This window comes from Lichenostomus cassidix, chromosome 2 (genome assembly GCF_008360975.1).
Source record: "Lichenostomus cassidix isolate B80296 chromosome 2, HeHo_3.0, whole genome shotgun sequence".
NCBI lineage: Eukaryota > Metazoa > Chordata > Aves > Passeriformes > Meliphagidae > Lichenostomus > Lichenostomus cassidix.
The window spans coordinates 7260534-7273227 of record NC_139482.1 but is presented as its reverse complement, the minus strand read 5'-3'; the positions used below and the strand labels follow the sequence as shown (position 1 = coordinate 7273227).

Below are 12694 nucleotides of genomic sequence, written 5' to 3'. Positions count from 1 at the left end.
GGAACTGTGGGAAAACATTACCTTCCCAAACACTCCAACTCTTGTTTTGTCAATGAAATTCTCCTCCAGCATTGTCCTAGAACATGAGAGAAGAGAAAAAATGGGTTAAAATATTTTTTCCCTTTGATAGGAAAACCAATGTGATTTTAATCAGCTTTAAATTAAGCTGGCCCCAGAAAAAATCATAAAATGGTTTGGGTTGAAAGGGACTTTAAAGATCATCCAATTCCAACCTCTGCTCAGGGCAGAGAGACCTCTCACTATCCCAGGTTGCTCCAAGCCCTGTCCAACCTGGCCTTGGACATTTCCAGGGATCCAGGGGCAGCCACAGCTTCTCTGGGCAACCTGTGCCAGGGTGTCACACCCTCACAGTTAGGAATTTCTTCCTAGCATCTAATCAAAACCTGCCCTTTTTAAGTTTAAAACCCTTTCCCTTTCACACAGACAATCTAAATCATGCTGGTTCAAGCTGTTTTCACATGAATTTGTTTGATTTAATCTTGCAACCTCGTGTGTTGGATTTGACCAAGCAATGGCAACAAATAACCTGTGCTACCTCTAGAAGTCATAATAACCTATTGCAAAGCTATTGCAATACTCTGATAGTGGTTTTGACGTGATTATGTGCAGAATAAATCTAACAATATGACAGGACTTGACATTTAGGGTTTTGCCCTGGCTATTCTGTTTAAAAAGTTTAAGGATTTTAAGAAGGATTTTTTCCAACTACCAGGCAAGCAAAAGATTAATGTAGGAACAGATATTCAAGCTTGCTTGTTTGTAGCTGTATGACTGTACAGAGCTAAAAATAAATGGGCTTTGAACACGTGATACTGATAAGTGTGCTCTAATTTAGCTCTGTTTAAGGCTTGTTTTTCTCCCTCTGTACTCACTGACATGAGCTCCCTCTCACATGCAATTGCAATTTAAGAATACATTGTCCCTCTCTCCCATCTCCTTGCTCCACCCTACCTGTGGCTAGCAAAGACCTTTCTCATGGGAACTTTTCTCTTTTCTTCCTGTGTTTTATAAACAAAGATAAAGTTTGGATGTTATTAAAAACAGTTTCTCGGATGTGGACAGTTCAGGCCTGGCCAATCAGGCCTAGGGGGAGGCTTCGAACTGACCAATCCGGGTGACCTCTGAAAATCTATATAAGTTGGAATTAAATAATAAAATCGCTCTTTTTATGCCACACTGAGAATCCGGGTCTGCTTTCTCTGCTAGCGGCTCAACCGCGACACCTACCCACCATTAAAGCAACCAGGACTGATGAGCCTTGGGTTAATTATAATAATTAATTAATTTCTTCAATAACAGTGCCATTTACCGGACAGCTTCCAGCTGATCCTCCTCTTCCAGAAGGCCCAGCTTCCTCTTGACCTCGTGCAGTAGCTTGGCTCCCTGGAAGCCACTGCCGCGGCCGTCGAACTTGAGCACGATGGCGTTGTGGGAGCTGACCATGACGCTGTCCCACGTCACCTCAAACCTCTCTGTGACAATCTGGCTGCCCGGTGTGCCATCTCTGAAACAGAAAGGGGCTTTGAGCAAAGGCAGTGGGACCAAATGCCCTCCCCCCCAGGGCTGTGGGATTGCTGTGGGATTGCTGTGGGATTGCTGTGGGATGGGGACCTGCAGCCCCATGGTGCAGGGGAGGGCAGGGCAGATTTCTAGAAGGGAAGACAGGTCTCTGCAAGGATGGCATGCAGGAGGCTGATGGTGTGGGATGGGGTTTGGGGCAGGGTGGAAGCTGCAGGTTGGTTTTTGCCTCCTTCTGTGCACAGCAACCTCTAAGCTGAGCTTTGAACCATGCCAGCAAGCACATCGTAACTAGGCAGGGTTCCTCCCAGGAATAATGACAGCAGTGACACTCAGGTAACTCAGGTATCAGCTGAGTTCTCCCTTTTTTGTAATGTGTATCTATTTTCTACATTCCCCAAAGCTCTTTTTTATTTTCTGCTGAAGTGGTTCTGTCGTCACTACTTCACCCAAATACAGAGGGAAAGGACTCTTCCAAAGAGATAAAAAAGCGGCTTAAGAACGTTCAGTTTGACCCAAAATTGGTGGGAAAGTGGAAGGGGTGGGCAAGACCCTCTCTTCACCCTTGTGCTTAGGGTCTGATCCTGCACAGGGGAACTGTCTTGAGAATTATATTCCCTGTTTCAGCCAGGCAGCTCAGAAAAACAAGGAATGATGATGACGACCTCAAGCAGTAATTTAGGACTGGGATTACTGTAGAGCCACTGTTATTTTTACCCACTTTTTGTTGTTTTTGGGGTTCTCAGGGATATCAGGCACTTCACAGTGGGATTTTACTGTGCAGGTGACTCCAGTAATTTGCATTTATCCAAGCAAGACCCCAGCCCAGGCAGCTCCAGAGGCAGCCTAATCAAGAGCTGTGAGCTTGATGAGAGCCAATCTTCCTCGAGCACTTGGATAATGAAGCACATTTTCTCTGCAGTAATTTTGTGATGCAACCACATGCTTACTGCAGTGGTTTTGTCCTTCATGGAGGGTTCTGCAGGGTGCTGTGCAGCCATTCACCAGGCATTCAACAGGCATTGAGGCTTCTCTCTCCTGGGGTGTTCCCTAGCAGGCAGCAAGGCATGCACTGGGAGCAGCCAGGGCCAAGCTGGTTCTTCCAAGGTCAGTGAATTCCCTCCCACAGTTTCTTTCCAAATTCCCAAAAAACCCTCAGTAATGTGTATTATTGTTACTAAATGTTGCATAAAGAAATACCCATCTGCTCTGCCCGCCAGGAGGAAAGCCTACCTATCTAACATAAATGCTAACTTCCTGGAGATTTTCAAAGATTTGCAGCTCCCTCTGTACTGTCACTTTAGGGAACACCAGACTTACAAGGGAATGATTTCTGCATGAGGGCAGCTAAAATTTAAGCTCTAGTAAGGCTGACTGAGTTCCAATCTCAAATTACGTGTTAAATGCAAGGTGGGTGCCCTAAGCACTGGGACAGAAAGCAAAAATACATCTTGTATTCCTGCTCCTCCTGTTTCTGCCCCACATATGATTCAAGTGTACATGGAACAGCTTCACAAAATCCACAATTTACTCTGCAGGATTTCAACAGGATGCCCTCCTGGGAGCTGAAAACCTAGAATATGGGAATGAAGGGATGAACACCTGGCCTCTCCCAGCTTTGAAGTGAGATGGGGTAGGGACCAACGTTCTGGACTCTGGCATTCCTTGTACAAAACAGTTATTAAAAGTTTCTGATCATAGCCAAGGTTTCTACACTGCCCTGATAATGTGAACAGAAAGAAAGGACAAGAGAGAACTTACACGACCAAAAGCAAGGGGTAGTGTGCAGTGTCCGAAAAGGTTGCTGGCTTTATGATCTGCATTGGCAATCCTGGGCAAAAAAAGAACAAATAACAACATGTCTTCGAGGTGGGAATGCTGACATGATTCCAGTAGATTTTTCTGGTGTTTTGGCCACAGATGAGTGGGAGCAAAATGGTATTTCATCAGAGGTAGCGACAAATAACACCTTAGAAACACAGATGTTGTCAAAGAAAAGACCCATATTGTGATAGCTGAGGTGACAAGAAATGTAAATGGTGAGTACAGTGCAAGCTGCTCAGTCATGCATCACTTTTACAGCATTCAATTAACATCTGTCAATAGCTGTAATTTTCTTTTTTTGGCAGCTGGATGAGTGACGCAGACAGAAATCAATATTTCAGGGCAGTAGAGAAGGAGGAAAATTGGCAATGAAAATGGTAATTTAAAACCCAATTAAGTATGGTGGCTGGGGGAGACAAGTGGAATTATTTTGCTATAATTGTGTGAAGACAGAGGGAGAAACAAGTATTTTAATCCTAACTTCCATAGGCTAAATTTTGCTGTAAACAGGAGGCAAAGGTGCTGAAACCCTCATTGTTATACTGGTACAGAACCAATTTAAAAATGGATGTGATCACCAAAGCTGCTTTTAACTAAACATAATTTCCATGTCTTTATGTCAGTAGCCAAAACTGCCTCCATACTCTGCATCAACCACAGCACGTTTATTTTTAAAATGTTAACTACAATCTAGATTAGCAAAGGCCCAGCAATTAAATGGGTATTAGGAGCATTTTCAGTAGATTAATACACAGATTAGCAGCACGGTTTAAGAGGTTTGCTTTGCAGTCGTTGCCTGACACTCTGCCTAATTAGTTATTCCATCTGAATGCTAATGGCTGCAAATTGGATCAATGGCCCTGGGACAGCCAAAAAGGCCATCACTTGACTTTAAATATTACTAAGTGCTACGTGCAGTGTTCCCAAGGCTGCTCAGCCCAAAGCTTTGGAAATGCAGAGAAGGCACAGCAGAATGGCCACATGGCTGAGGCCAGCTTGTGCTTATTACACACAAGTATATTTCTGGTTAAATGAGCAGAATTGAAATGATACCTGCAGTTAAGAAATTTAGTGTCGAGCTGAGTTATCCCTAATAAACTGCCAGTCTCACATGAGCTGCCTCGTGGGAGGAAAGATGGGCTCTTTACCCGTCCTTTCCTGTCCATAAAACCTGGAAGTGCACGTCTGTTCCTGGTATTTTATGCACTGGTTTATGTTCCTTATGCCCCTGTGGCAAACAGAACATTTTAGGGCCATTGTTATCCTTTTCAAATGGCAACCATCTCTCAGTCTTTGCTTCACATTCTATAACATCTGGAAATGGCTGAAATCAGCAACCTGCCCCCAGCCTGACAGATTTTCTCCTTCTTGGCATGAGAAACATTATGGCCACATTTGAACCCAGGGTCTTTGGGGTTTATTTTTTTTAGAGTTGCCACCACACATGCAGGCTGAGATTTTGGAGATCCATTGTGCATCTCTGAGTATGTGGATTTTCCTCATATAGCTAAGTTATCTGCTTGCAGCCAGAGGAGATGCTTTTCAGGTTGTTTCAGGTGCAATTTCAGAGAGAGGCTTACACTTTGGCTGTGTGCCACCAGGCTTTTCTCTCTCTTTCTTTGGCATATATATATATGTGTGTGTGTGTGTGTGTGTGTGTGTATCTGGGGAATGATTACACCAGGGAAATAACGCAGAAATATTAAATAAATTAGAAATAACACAGCAGCTGCAGGTGCAAACTGCTCCAAGTGTCTGCTTTCTTTACTCCAGGTGAAATATCTTTTGTCTTTTCTCATAAAGCTGTGATATTTTTTCCCAATCCTCCCAAATCATACGGTTTTCTCAAAGAACCCTGAAAGACTCCAAGAGGGAGTCATTGGAGAGCCACTTTCCTCCACTGCAGCTCAGACTGTGCACTCAAAGGCAGCCACAGCCATAGCCAGCAAGCACTCACATTAAACCACTCCAAACTCATTTTAGATGACACACACACACCCAGGGCAAATGCCTCCAACAATGGGGGCACCCCACTGTGTCATTTCCCAGAGTGGCTTTCTCTCCACAAAGAAAGTTTTAAGAGGAATAAAAAACCCCAACCCTATCATTTTGCCTTTCTTCAGCTGAATTCTCATCAAATTCTGCCTCTGTAATAACATCCTTATGTAGCATGTTCGAGGAGAATGCTTTGCAAACTGTGTGAGTTTATTGAGAGTCAAAGTCATTTTTCCTCCTGCCAGTCTAGCCAAGATGACTGTATCATTTCACAGCTATAGCATGAAAGAGGAAAAATAAGCGAGAAGAAAGGTGCTACTTACTGTAATCATCTATCTTGATTTCCTTGTATTCTACCTTAGGCATTTGCCTGTCATTTACAGCCAGCTGCACATTTTCATTTACCTCCAGCTCAAAAATTTCTGAAATAAGAAGGACAAGATCACAAAAACTTTTGGCACAGTTTGTGAAAATGCATTTTAACATTTCATAGCCACTTTGATGTATATAACACAAGCTTCCCTATGAATGGATTTTCTTCTAGTCCTCACAGGTGTCTAATTTAGTTAAGTCTTTGAAACCCCTTAGAAGCCCTGCATAGGCAAAAATCTGTGTTCGTGAAATCAGTGACATTCAGCTGATTTGCAGGAGGGAGGTGGGAATGTGACTTGCTGTGTTGGGACACTGCTATGAGTCCCAGTCAGGCACCCACCTGCCATGCAAAGCTAGATCTCAGATGAAGTGGTCCTTAAGTCTGTGTCCAAATTATACATAATAAATTGGAAGGGCAGGAGATTTTGGAGGGTTTTAGGCCAGGGTTGCACTGCTGTGCAAGAGAAAATCCATGGGAAAAAATGCCATGGGGAGAGGAGAGTGGACAAAGCTCACACAAACCTGCAAGGCCAGGTTTTGGAGCAGTTTTGGCTTTTGGAGTTTCCCAAAAACTTTTCATTTTGCTTGTGTGTCTAATCCAAGGACTCTCTGGGTCTGAAACAGAGGATTCTTTCCTCCTTCCTGGGATTTAATCTTTATCCCCTCATGCTGGCCACATGCTGTACCTGCTGAATCTCTTCTAGAAAAAGCAGCCACCTCCAGCATCAGAAAGAATAAATCCTTCCCAGCTGGTAGGGAAAGTGCTCATCTTTAGGAGACACTCCAGGCTGTATGTTCTACATGCTAGGAAATGTTTCCATGTGATGGCAAAGCTCCTGAGCCCCATGGAGGAGAGAGTCAAGGTCTGGGGGGAGTGAATCCTGGGCTGAGGAGTCTGTTGCAGTCCTCATTCCCCTGGCATCAGTCTGGGTGTGAACCAGGGGGATCCAGGGCATTATCTCTGCCCTGTGAGCCAAGGGGATCCAGGGCATTATCTCTGCCCTGTGAACCCAAGGAAGGTGTGAGATTTCACACATTATATGTTTCACTGACTGTAACTTCCCGTTTCAGACACACTGATAAATAGATATGTAACCCCAGCTCCTCAAATAGCACTTCTGGTACCTGATTCTCCTGCTCTCCCTGCCCATCTCTGCTGGACAGGCAGACAAAACCTTGCCCTTCCCAGTTCATACATTTCAGAGATCTTTCAGCAGTAGTGTATTGGTTCAGTGACTATTCACCCTGCTTCTGCAAAGCCTGGCTCTTTATCGAAACCACAACCCCCACAAAAGTGCCAAAGCAACAGCCTATTACGTTTAGTTAAATATTAAGATTCTCATTTAATTATGGCACACACAAGTAGCTTTATCAGCAGAAAGGGGCTTGCCACGTAGGGGAATTTAGTCAAGCCATTTTATTTGTTCATATAATTGCATTCACAGAAAGCCAGGAAGACTGTGAAGGAAATAAAAAAGATTGGCATATCTCCTAAAGGACTTTCCTTTTTGCTTTAGAACCACAGGGAGCTTGAGTCTGTGGAGTACAAATGGTCATTGCTTAATTAAATGTAAGCATGCTCTAATATTCAGTGCAACTCGCTATTATCAGATTATTGCAGAATACAGAGGCAAACTCCCTTTTATAGAGTAATGGGCTCATATTAAATAAGTAAATTCAGTAACATGCAACTGTCAGTTGCCCTTTATTCAAAAGGAAAAGAATGGGAGGCGGGGAGAAAGAAGGGAGCCCGGGGGAATGGTAATCATATGCAGAAGATCATGAATTTCAGTAGAGAATGTGTTCTGCACATGAGTAGATTGAGCTCTCTGTGCAATAGATGCCACCCATATGCATCTGTCAAATAACACTGGTCCTGGTGTGTTTTGTTTTACTTTTTCAAGCTACTCATTTGTTTCTGTTTTATATTTTCCGTCATTTTATTCACCTAAAAGTATCTTATAGAACTATACAGGAGGCTGTAACACCACTGACAAGAGCACTGTCCCATGCTGGTATGGGCAGTCTGACATCTCCATGGTAAAATAAAGGTCTTGTATTTAAAGTGGGGGAGAAAAAAGTGACTTTGGAGCTGGAGGTCAGAGCTAAGAGACTCTCCTGGTTGAAAGGGCCTTGTTGGCATCAGCTGGGCTGCTCTGGGGTTAAACCTGGGCAGGGCACAGCCAAGCTCAGGTCTGCTGGGAAGAAGAAGGAGCTGACATTCCCTTGTGCAGAGAGTCTTTCCTGTGACACTTACTACCTTCAGTGGGAAATGAAGCAGCTCAGCATTTCACAGAAAACCTTTAGTCTGAAAGCCAAATGTCTTGGTTTGCTCTCTCTCTCTCTTTTTAATTTTTTTTTTTTTTGGGACAAGAGCAGTGAGTTGCTGTAAATCCAGGTAAGTGAAACTGATACTTGATAAACTGGTATTGACCATGCACAAGGCAGACAGAAATAGAATAAAGGTGTTGCTCAATATTTGGGTCACATCAGTGCCTAAAGTCCCTAACTGCAGTTAAGTCTGGGCTAAACTCTCTGTTAAAATGAAAAATGATGTTTTCCCATCAAAATGATGGGAGCAGATAAATCTTGGTTTCATGTGAGACTCAGTGCCACACTCTGCCAGAGTGGAGCCCCAGAAACTCCATGGCTTTCTGGACTCTACTCTGCCAGTCTGGTAATGGCTGTAGAGAGTGCCTAATATTTTGAGGGAGGAAACCTGTTTTTGGAATAATTCCAGCTTTGCACTGATGTAGATACAAATCATTAGCATGAAAAAGCCTTACCAAACAATAAGTGCTACAATCTCCATGGACAGATAAGGGAACCAGGCAGAGGCACCACTTATGGGGCTCACTTCTCTGTGTTATCTCTGATAATGCATATCAGAGTGATTTTATTAAAACCACAGATTAAGCTAAGTATTTCTGATGTTTATCTTATTTCTTAAATATGGGATGCAAAACAAAATCAGTTGAAGACTGATAAAAAGACAGAGGGCGGTTAGAACTGTGCATTTTTTGAGAAAGAGAGTAACAAACATCCTTGTGTTAAAAACCCCAACCCTTGTGTTTTTACCCCAAACAGCAGCTGTTGTGATGGCAGCTCTGCAAGTCCCCTTGTCTTACAGAAAACTTGCATTTAGGCAGAGTCTGAGCTCCCTGGCAGTGTAAGTTTAGCAAAGAGCAGCTACCTCTCACTATCCTGCCTGGCCACTTTTCTGTGAACAATTGCAAAGCTCAAGGCCATTCTTACTCTGTGCATCTGTTGTGTTGTGAACAGTCACCATCGGGACACGGGGACCTTGAAAAGAGAAGAAAAGAAGTTGGTTAAATTTCTATCAAAGCACACACAGACACACGTGAACCTGGCTTTGAATTCCGTGGAGCTGAAGGCTCTTGAGACTCGCTTTTCATGCAAGAGTAATCTAAAAAGCAAATCACCCTGGTATTAGAAAGAGTTTATGACTAAATGACAGTACTGTAGACTCAAAGACATGTGAGGTTTCAAAGCCCTTTCCCAACAGACCACTAAATGCATCTTTCCCTAATTTGTAAACATTATAATTAGCACAAACACAATTAAATCACTTGCCTTTAAAATTATTCTAATGACACCCAAACATCACAGCACAAAGCATTTACATTTTGTATGCTATGGATAAATGTTGCTGTTTTGCAAATTATTTTTTCGTAATGAATTAAACACCAGCTTGGCTCTCACACTGAAGAAGGCCAAATATTCTGTTTTAAAATGCAATGTTTGGGTATTGAAACCAGTCAGCGTTGTACAAAGAGGATTATCATTACTATGCAGTGCACATGAGTGAATCACACAATTCACTGCCACAGGATGCTGCAGCATTCAGGATGCCACAGCCTTTACCACAGGATGCTGTAAAGTGCTTTAGTCCTTAGCACAGCAATCTGGGTTCATCTTCTTGTTCAGAAAGGTATCCAGCAGCTGATTGATAGAAAAATGGGATGAGACATGATGGGTACATGAGATCAAGTTCATATTGAGGTTGTCAACTTCCTTGTCCCTGTTTTCCAGGTGTCATCTGGTGACAGCTCTTGGAGACAGGACACTGGGCCAAGCTGGGTTGACCCAGGGCAGCTACCCTCATGTTACTCACAAACCTGTTTGTAGATTTTTCCTTGAGCCTGACAGCACTGCTCAGGAAGGTGGAATTAGCCCTGCAGTGCTGAATTCCTCACCTCAGAAACAGTGGTTATCTTACTTTCCTCCCCTTTCCCCTACATGTAACATGGTACAACAGCAGCAAGTGTGAGCAGCTGAGGAAATCTGTGTGCCCAGCAAAAATCCCAAGAGCAGGGCCAGGAGACTCCCACACTGTGTGCAGGGACAGCAGAGAATCACAGAGCCATGGAATCATTGAGGTTGGAAAACACCTCTAAGATGACTGAGTCCAACGTTAACTCAGCACTGCCAAACCCACTACTCAACCATGTCCCTCAGTGCCACATTTACAAGTCTTTTAAGTACCTCCAGGCATGGTGGCTCTGTCACTTCCCTGGTCAGCCTGTTTCAACATTTGGCAAACCTTTTGGAGAAGAAATCTTTTCTAATATCCAAACTAAACCTCCCCTGGTGATACTTGAAGCCATTTCCTCTTGCCCTATCACTTGTTCCTTGAGAGGAGAGACCAACCCCACCTGGCTGCAGCCTCTTTCAGCTGGTTGTAGAGAGTGATAAGGTCTCCTCTGAGGCTCCTTTTCTCTAGATTAAACACCTCTAGCTCCCTCAGCTGCTCCTCATCAGACTTGTGCTCCAACCCTTCCCCAGCTCTGTTGCCCTTCCCTGGATATGTTCCAGCACCTCAATGTCTTCCTTATTGTAAGGGGAACAAAACTGAACACTGAATATCAAAAACTCCAGTATTTTTTAAGCCTCAAAAGTAAGACAGCTGTAAGGGACTGATATTCACTGAGATTACAGCACCTTAAGATGTCTTCTTAAATCCTTCAGCCTGCAAGAAGATCCTGTGGGATCACCCCTTGTACACCAGCAATTTGTGTAGGGCTGGCTGAGAAAATTCCCCTGAAATGCCATAACTGAGAGTGTGAACACAAATGGCAGCAAAAGCAGATTTCTGTGGGACATTTTTACTGGTTTTTTAGTTGAAATAAGTTCTTGAGAGCAAGAAAATCTTTAAGGCATTATAATTGTGTCAGTGGTTTTCCCTGCACTGCCAAGAATCCACATCCCATTGTGGGCAGTCAGGAGTGTTTCATCTAGACCTTACCTACACAGAGAAAAGGCAGAAAAAGATTTTATTTTTAATTAAGCTAACTAATATGGCAGCCTGACTTTTGTTTCCTTGTAGCTGAGAATCTTTTGCCCTGACAATCCAATTCTTTTGTTAGTGCCATTTTTTTTTAGCATGCAGCAAGGTGAATTATAATGCTCAAAGGAAGAAAAGTTTGCTCACCAGGATTTAGCTGAATTTCCCTTTCTCCTACTGATACACATTGATATGCTGACCATATTTATTTGTAAATCTGTCCTGCTTTTTCCCTGCAGTCCCAGAAGCCAGACTGCTGGAAAAGCAACAAACCTAATAAACATGGGCATGATAAAATCATCACTGAAAATAAAAGGAATTCTCCCAAATGACTTCAGTTGGAGCCAGAGCAGTCCTTTAATTAACACCAAAATGCCAACAAAAAGAAAGGGATAAAGAGAGAAATACAATGCATTTAATCCTTTGATTTTCTAATTTATTTTTCTTTTTTTTCCTTGGCATTGAAAAAGCTGTGAGAAACTAATAAATAAAAAATTGTAGTGTGTAATTTAGAAAGGGACATGTATTAGATGCTGTGTTTCCTTAGTCTCTCACTACTCACTACTGCTACTATTTCTATGTCCTCTCCCCAAATCAATGTTTTTAGGTGAAGTCCGATATAAAGATACTCAGTTTGAGGTAATATGAAATTAATAAAAAAAAAATTAATAAACATCCTTGAAAAAGTAGATTTTTGAGTTGCCTATTTTTCTTTAACAAACAAGGAAAAATGGTAAAGACAGAAATCTAGAGGGTAGAATAATCTCTGTGAGAAGGATTACTCTTAACATTAAATATTTTCAATGACAACACTCCAGTTAAAGAATCCATTTCACTTGTAAGCAGGCTGAAAGTCATCCAGAAGAAAAAGCCCCCTTTTTTAGGAATGACATAAATTGCTTATTTCAATGCCAGTTTTTAAAGTAAAACAACCCAGTTACATGCTAGATCATGTCTTTTAATACACACACACCAGAAGTCTTTCAACACTCACAAGCTGAGTGCCTAATGCCTGACAGGGACAGAAAGCACTCCTTGAAATGAGAAGTGTATATTCATTAACCGCCTCCCCAGCTTTATTTTTAAACCTGTGGCGGTGTGACAGTCCCATTACACATGCCATCTGCTAAATGCCAGCCACTGTCATGTGTGGATCTGAGAGGGAAACCTAATTTGTTCAATGAGCTGCTGGGAGCTGACAGAAGCAGAGTGAGGACATCCTCTGCTCCATGTCCCCTTCCTCCAGAGCCCATCCACACGGGCTTTGATGGGGACTCTGAGCCCCAGCACACCCTGCTGCTGCTGCTGCTCTTTAATCAGCACTGATGATCCCCCTGTGCCTACCTGCCCCCCTCAGGAACCTTGGGAATGCTCTGCCTCTTGCCCACAGAGGTCCTGGGAGCAGGCTGGAGTCACTTGTGCTGCTTGAAGGGTAAAACACAAAGTGCTCCACTTTAAGAAAGTCAAGCAGATACTTGGCTGCTCTGCCCTGATTTGCAAAGGCAAGAGAGAAACAGCTCATTCTCCACAACCTCATGGCTGTTCCCAAAATCATGGGCAGGCCACTCTCTGCATGACATGATGAAGATGATGCTGTTGGATTTGTCACCCCAGAGGGGTAGGAACAAGCAGGGCTGTGACACTCCCCAAGGTGTGGGA

At 43.1% G+C, this 12694-nt stretch overlaps 1 protein-coding gene across 5 annotated transcripts in view; it reads right to left on the bottom strand.

Annotated features, from left to right (window-relative positions):
• Positions 1-12694, bottom strand: part of DPP6 (dipeptidyl peptidase like 6) — a 526589-nt gene that overhangs the window by 6412 nt on the left and 507483 nt on the right. For all 5 annotated transcript variants that reach the window (XM_085050257.1, XM_085050259.1, XM_085050255.1 and 2 more), the window contains exons 17-21: positions 8986-9033; positions 5682-5780; positions 3301-3370; positions 1331-1525; positions 22-76 (exon numbers count right to left, since the gene is read on the bottom strand). In XM_085050257.1, the coding sequence (XP_084906383.1) occupies positions 22-76; positions 1331-1525; positions 3301-3370; positions 5682-5780; positions 8986-9033 (467 nt within the window). The remainder of the gene's footprint in view (positions 1-21; positions 77-1330; positions 1526-3300; positions 3371-5681; positions 5781-8985; positions 9034-12694) is intronic.